Raw genomic sequence first — 7,660 nt, 5'->3', positions numbered from 1 at the left:
TGCAGCCAGCCCAGAGCTACAGCGTCAGAGGACAACGCAAACCCGCAGACGCCCGACCAGACCACAGGGGTCGCTGGTGTGCTGTGAGCCAAGGACACCCTGGCCAACTTAGCCCTCCCTCCCCCCGGGCTGCGCTCGGCCAATTGAGCGCCACCCCCTGGGAGCTCCCGTCCTTGGTCAGCAAAGGAATAGCCTGGACTCGAACTCGCGACATCCAGACTCTAGGGCGCATCCTGCACTCCACACGGAGCACCTTTACTGGATGCACCCAAACAACTGCAGATGCGTTGTTTTATATATATTGTGAGAAAGTGTAGTCTGGGGTGGGAGGAACAACATGGGCAAAACTTTGCAAAACTACATATATACTTCAGTCATATCTTTTTTATTTTAACTTATGTATAATTTGGGAATCAAAGGGTTAACCATTGTTAATCATTGTTATTTTTTTAAACAAGCCAGACAATCCACAACGCATCCATTGCATCTATGCGCTGGAAAATCTGGCATGGCTCACCCTCCACCTCTTGCTTTCTTTCGACAGGTGTCCCCAAAGGCTCAGTCCTGGGACCCCTCCTGTTTTCTCTCTACACCTGCTCCCTGGGTCCCCTCATCTCCTCCCATGGCTTCTTGTATCATTTCTATGCTGATGATGCCCAGATCTTCTTCTCCTTTTTCCCCTCTGATTCCTCCATTTCCACTTGCATCATCTTAAACTCAAGGTCTCCAAATCAGACATCCTTTTCTTCCCCCCTCTTCCTCCCCCACCGCTGATCTCTCTATCTCTATTCCTCTTGAATCCACCACCCTCTCTCCCTCCTCATCCACCAAGAACCTTGGTGTCACCCTCGACCCCTCCCTCTCCTACTCTCATCACATCTCTACTCTGGAATGCTCCTCAGCAACATACGCAGACTACTCCATGCAGCTCCTAGTTCAGGCCCTGGTACTGTCCCGCCTTGACTACTGCAACTGGCCGGCCTCCCTGCCTCTGCTATCCGTCTGCTCCAGCTCATCCAAAACTCTGCTGCCTTGTCTTTTCCCTTCCTTGTTTCTACCACGCTACACTGCTGCTCCACTCTCTACACTGGCTCCCTATCGCTGCTCGCATCCAATTCAAAACTCTTGTACTCGCCTATCACTGTCTTGATCTTTCTGCTCCCTCCTATCTCCAGACTATCATTTCTCCCTACACCCCGTCACCCCGTCAGGACTGCTCAGTCCCTGCCCACCTTCCGACGCCTCCTCAAGACACACCTGTTCAGACAGCATCTCTCGACTACATTGGACTATATGACACCAAATTGTACCAGTACTTGCATCAGCTTGTACTTGCACTGAACTGCTCCATACCTTGCCGTATTCTACAACTGCTCTTAAAGGGTACATAAGGGTATACATTTTATTGTGTTACATGTTCCCACGTGTTGCTACGTTTATGTAAGGTGTGTGTATTGTTTAAATTATTATTATTTTTTTTTACATTTTGTCCATTTTTTTAAACTTTTCAATTGCATTGTGAGCAGGAGGATGATGGGAAATGTAGTTCTGAGAGATCCATGCGGGTACATGTGAAGCCATTTTGAGGCAGAGAATGCAATTTAAAAGTTTTAAAAAGTTGTAGCAACACATTAGAACATGTAACATAATAAAATAAAAGGTCCTTAAGTGCCCTTTAATTATAACTGCTTCCTGCATCTTGTACTTGTATCCGTATTTACGATTTCGTACTTCCTCTTTTATTTATTTATTCTCATTTATTTATCGTACTGACTACACGCTCTCACTGGACTTTACTCGTATAAGCAATTATTTTTACTGTAACTTAACTGCTCTTAGTCGAACTCTTAAGTGTAATTATTTACTGTATTCTTTATTTTGCTCTTATTTGAATTTGATCTTATTTGCTATTGATTTTATTGTAGTTTATAACTGCTCTTACTGTATCTGTAATATGATACTCTGAATGTGATATTCTTTACTGTGATATTTTGTAACAATTCTAAGTCACCCTGGATAAGGGTGATAATAATAATTAATAATAAATAAATAAATAAATAAATAAATAAATAAATAAAATTTGCATTTTAGACACGTTCAAGCATCAGAGGTACTGAACCCATTTTGTGGTTCCAAAACATGTTAGATGTTGATCATATCAGTGAAGAGAGGGAAATACTGCCTCATTGTATTCTTGTTACAAGAATACAATGAATTAAAAGAATTAAAAGTAAACCTGGGTTCTGCTATAGATGTGACTAAGCACATGGCTTAATACTTAAAGCACGTCTAAAATTGATGCGGTGGATACAACATGGATGGGGTGCTGCAACAGTGAAAGCAAACCATTTTCTGTGACTGAAAGAAGTCATTCAGAATACAGGTAAACTGAAGTAGTTTGTGAAAGGAGGTTTATAATCAGTATTGTAGCTTTCTACAAATTAGTTTCTGTTCAGAAAGAGATTTAAATACATACATTGCAGAAGATGGATGTAAACTAAATTTAAACCTGAGAAAAAGGGTTAAACTGAAATTACTTTTTCTGTTTTTATATAAACAACAATACTCCATCCAGGTCTAGGCTCATATCAGTGTTTGTTTACATGTTAACAGTTTTACAAAAAAATGTATAATATATGTGGCAACAATCATATGATTGTCTTTGACAGTACAAATTAAAAATGACTATTAATATCAATTACTGTATCTGTGGCCCACAGATGCTGTATGTTGTTTATACACAGTGCATGAAAACAGCTGACATGTTACACTGAGGCCCAGCTCCATTTAAATACATTTGATTCTGCAAACCCTGAAACATTTCTGGCATCCTGCATCCAAGAATGTCAGAATCATTTCCCCACGAAGTAAAATTAATTTCAAAATAACAATCATAATATGGTACAAAAAGTTTATTTAGTAACAGGTTGTGTAAACATTTGAGGTAAATTAACATTTACATCAACTTGTTCTTACAAAATGTAATACACAAGGCACTTCTCTTAAGACAGCACTTGAAACAATCTGCTGCCCCTAGCATATTGATGGTTCAAAGTCCCTGACTGCCCAGAGAATTCTTCACTTTGCTTGTGAGGTTAGAAAGGAATGAAACAATATCACTCCCCTCAATTTGTTATGAGTAACAGAGAAAATTGCAAAATGGACCAAGAAGGCTTTCTTATAAACAATCTTTCTCTGCCATTTCGATTTGAATACAAAGTTAAGATTCCTAAAACATTAACAATTTTAAACATCCTAAGCAACTTTGGTATATTCTCTACATGTTTAAAAAATTCACATTTTATGTAATTTTTGACTTTTATCTGATTAAGACATGTCCTTCTAGGATGATAGAACATTGGCAGGGTCAGTTTTGTTTCAACTTTTTTTAGCTACCAATGTAAGCTTCAAGAACAGCATGGTTTGTCTAAATGTTCAATTCTTCATCTAAATACTAAAATGTAAACTTGAAGAGCCAAGAATGACAAAATATAACAGTTTTTTTTTCTTCAATAAAATAGGTGCAAATTATACAATACATACATTTGGAAAAACTGCTTTCTTAATTGTAGTAGTCAGCCGTAGTAAGAGTTTTAATAAATAATATAAGCATCCGGAAAATATAAAGTTCAGGCTCTTCAAATGTGTATAAAGGAATTTTGATACAATGGTCTTGAATCGTCCCATTCAATTGTGGCCAAATTGATACAGTTGCCAAAGCAACAGCAAATATGTATTTTCATCAATACTGACTACACCTAAGGAAATATTTGCATTTAATATCAGCTACATGGTTAAAAAAAACAGCACTTTAAAAGATAAAATCAATAGAAACTTAAAGAGAAAGTTGCAGGGTTCCGAAAAATATAGCATTATACTTCTTATTTATTTAAACAGTTGTAGCGACATGAGGGACCCGGCTACTTACTCTTTAAGATATCACATGTAGTGTGCAACTAGTTTCTTGTTCACAGGATTCGAATGGTAAGTGAAATAATAAAATAAAACTGATACTGGCATCTGTAATTGACATAATTATTAAATTATTAGGTAATCAAAGAGGCTTTAGACAAAAAAATAGGAAATAGCTTTTACGCCACTATTTTTTAAATAAAATACTGAGAAATCAAAACCTCTTGTTTTGAAAAATGTAAAAGCTTATACAATATATGTCACTTGAACTTAGTGTTTGGGTTTAACAGCTTCCAATAACGCACTTGTAAATTAAATCTTGGCAACAAAGGTGTTTTTACGTTTCTTAAATCATGACGAATGCCTAGGTTCATGAGTTTGAAATGCACATGTCATATATCTAGGCATCTGAACAGTTGTTTTAACTTGTCAAGGATATCTTACATTGACAATTGACAATCTGTTATTCTTTGCTTCATTTCTTTTCTTTGGCCTTTCAGCTGTCATCCCTCCTCTACATACCTTACAATTTGCAAAGTTAGCAAAAAACTAAAAAAAACAGCTCATTTTCCTTTTCTGACAGGCAAATATCATATTTAAAATCATTATTATTAATTAGTCATTTAGCAAAAACTGGTGTTGCAGAGTCACTTCCAATAGGACCTGGGTTTTCCGTCTCATCCGAAGGACGGAGCACAAGGAGGTTAAGTGACTTGCTCAGGGTCACACACAGCGAGTCAGTGGCTGGGATTGAACCAGGAACCTCCTGGTAACAAGCCTCTTTCTTTGAACCACCAAGCCTCCTAAAATCATGAATGCTACAGCAGAAACAGGAACCATTCCTGTGTTCTACGAGGCGCTCAAATTCAATGCGACAGAGGATATGACCTGAAATCTGCAGATACAACATAACAAACATTGGCATAACACAAAGTAGATTTACTTCTTGGTTTTGTCCTCCATTGTCAGTTATGAAATAGAACACCTGTCATGGACAGGCTTTTAAACGTTACGAAACTGCTGCAAAATTATGAAATTAAGTGTTTGGCTACCCCTACTTAAGTCAATCATTGGTATTTAAGAATGTATTATTCCCTACTCTCCATGACTTTCTCTATCCCTACATTCCAACCTAAACAACATGTTTTCAAACAAAAAGATTGAAGGCTAAGTGTTACTATCAAATAAGCTGCCGTGTTTGCCTTTAAGTGATTTGTATGGACTCATTTCATAAGGATACCTACATTAATATGAAATAATGAAAGTTGATAAAACCAAGAAGCTCAAATAGGTTTGTGATTGAATTAATGTTATTTGCAATCAATGAGTTGTAGTTAAAAATGTTACCTACATTAAGAAAACAAGGACAAAGTTACAAAACAACATGGTTGTCCCAGTACTAAGACATAAAACCTGTAAGTCTAAAAAAAAAAAAAAAAAATACTAAATGCAAAGAATTGGTGAAATGCCTTATGTACTGTACTGATTTATTTAGAACTAAGATTGTGTAAATATTGGCAGGAATTTAAAATATATAATAGATTTTACATAGAAAAAGAACAGTCCTAACTGCTGGTGACATGATTAGACTAATTTGATAACAAACCTTTTGTCTAGGATTTAGAAACTGCTATACATGTTTGTCCTATTAGTTATTCACTTGGTATTATGAGCAAACATTTTCTTCTTCTAAAATGACTGAGGTAGGACCAAGTTTAATGTTAGAATTTGTTTTCTAAATATATACTGATTTCCAAAAATAAAATTAAAAAACAGGCTAATTCAAATATTTGAATTAATAATTGGCAGCTATAAATTGATTGACAAATATTTTTCTACATGTACAATAACAAACAAGGTTATTAATTATTTTATTTTATTTCTTCATTTATTTTGTAACAAGACTTCGGACAAAACACTTTTTGTACTGTCATAAAAGCAGTTATAGAACTGTTGTTTTAAAATGTCAACCAATTTGATTTACATTTGCATATCAAAACCTTCTTAAACCTGAGGAACAATTTTAAATTGTATTAGAAAGATCTAAACATTCACTAAAAAAATATCTATTTAGTAAACTTTATTTTGCATTATGTACTTTTATTATAGTACTGTATTTGTTATTTACAAATATACATATTTTCCAATTGTAACTATTTTATTTAAAGTCTCTGATTTATACTGGCTTGTGTGTATTGTTCTCAAGTACCGTAGATCAGGAACTTCAGTCAGCAAACAAAGTTTAATGTAAACATATGTGCATTACCAGATTTACATTATAATGCCATTTACCTGAAGCTTCTGTTGACCCATACTAGGTCATTGTACAATCATAGTTAATCCTGCTTTTTTACTGCCTTTGGAAAAGTCTAGAGCAACCCGCTGGACATAAAACTACAACTCACAGATTGCATAACAGTATATTTGATCATGAGCATCCCAGTTCCAGTGCCCTGCCTCACATTGTTTTTATTTTTATTTGGATGACTCGTATTAATAGCTAGACCGCTAGGTCATCTGATCTTGTTCTACTGCTGCTAGACTTACTCGCCCTGCTCAATCGTCGCGTGTCACTGACAGCAGGGGGCTCATGCATTTCTACTGTGGTGGTCACATGCCCCTCTTCCTGCTCACTTTTCCCAGCGCTCAAGCTCTTGCTGCTGGCCAGTGCGTCCTTGCTGCTGTGCTCGTTGCGGACGCTGCTAGTGGTGGAGGCAGAAGGGGAGGCAGGTTTCCTCTCACGAGTCTGCTGCTCTGTGGCGAGGTTTGCCCAGTTCTGCTCAGTGGCCAGCCTATGGTTGCTATTGATGTAGAAGGGAGGGGATGGGTGATGTTCCTCAGTAAGAGGTGACATCTTGAACTCTGCCGGGGGAGCTGCGGGGTAAGCATGGGGACCCCTTGCAGTGGTGTCTGTGTAATAAAGTGGGTAGCTAAGACTGGGTGGGGCAGTTCTAGGGGTGGGGGTCATGGGTTCAGGCTCTGTTTTGTTGCATGGTGGTACGTGACTTGGGGAGTACTCCTTGATCATTCCCTGTTTGAGCTTCTTCCATCCTAGGTGATAAATCTCTAACAAATTCAGCAAAAGAGACACGCAAGCCACCACAAGCATAAATATGATGAAAATTGTCTTTTCTGTGGGTCGAGAGATAAAGCAGTCCACTGTATTGGGGCACGGCCACCTGCCACACCTGTATAGGGGCTTCAGTTGAAAACCATAAAGAAAATATTGACCTACAATAAATCCAACTTCAAACAAGGTCTTGAAAATGATGTTGAAAACGTAGGTGCGCAGGAGGGTGCCCCTGATTTGTATTTTGCCATGCTCATCTCTGATAGGTGGTTTCTCTTTTTTCCCACCGCTGCCATTTTTGAAGAGGTCCTTCTCCTCTTGATGTCTGCTAGACTTCCGCAGCGCTTCCTCCTTCTCTTTCCTCTTCTCCTCCATCCGCACGATGTGCAGGACATGCCCCAGGTAGATGAGGGTGGGCGTCGACACAAAGATGATCTGAAGCACCCAGAAGCGGATGTGGGAGATTGGGAAGGCCTTGTCATAGCAGACGTTTTCACAACCAGGCTGCTGGGTGTTGCATGTGAAATCAGACTGTTCGTCTCCCCAGACTTCTTCGGCGGCTGCTCCCAGCACTAAGATCCTGAAGATAAACAGCACTGTCAGCCAGACCTTGCCTATCACCGTGGAGTGTTCTTGTGCATTTTCCAAAAGTCTCCCCAGGAAGCTCCAGTCACCCAT

The 7,660-nt window shown here is 38.4% G+C and overlaps 1 protein-coding gene across 2 annotated transcripts; it reads right to left on the bottom strand.

Moving 5' to 3' along the window:
• Nucleotides 1-5,869: 5,869 nt before the first annotated feature.
• LOC117407317 (gap junction alpha-3 protein) lies at nucleotides 5,870-7,660 on the bottom strand. Of its 2 annotated transcripts, XM_059028764.1 has the most exons (2): nucleotides 6,663-7,660; nucleotides 5,870-6,590 (listed from the first exon to the last, which is right to left on the bottom strand). In XM_059028764.1, exons 1-2 carry the CDS (start codon nucleotides 7,658-7,660, stop codon nucleotides 6,413-6,415), a joined length of 1,176 nt encoding a protein of 391 aa, XP_058884747.1. In that variant the 3' UTR covers nucleotides 5,870-6,412. The 2 variants fall into 2 exon arrangements, with proteins under 2 accessions (XP_058884747.1, XP_033868082.1); XM_034012191.2 differs by having other exon boundaries at nucleotides 5,870-7,660.

The sequence above is a fragment of the Acipenser ruthenus genome, chromosome 8, assembly GCF_902713425.1.
Source record: "Acipenser ruthenus chromosome 8, fAciRut3.2 maternal haplotype, whole genome shotgun sequence".
NCBI lineage: Eukaryota > Metazoa > Chordata > Actinopteri > Acipenseriformes > Acipenseridae > Acipenser > Acipenser ruthenus.
This window is presented reverse-complemented; position numbering and strand designations above follow the sequence as displayed.

What these genes read in the sequence shown, in the direction of transcription:
- LOC117407317 (XM_034012191.2), bottom strand. Translation starts at nt 7,660, where the DNA reads ATGGGTGACTGGAGCTTCCTGGGGAGACTTTTGGAAAATGCACAAGAA.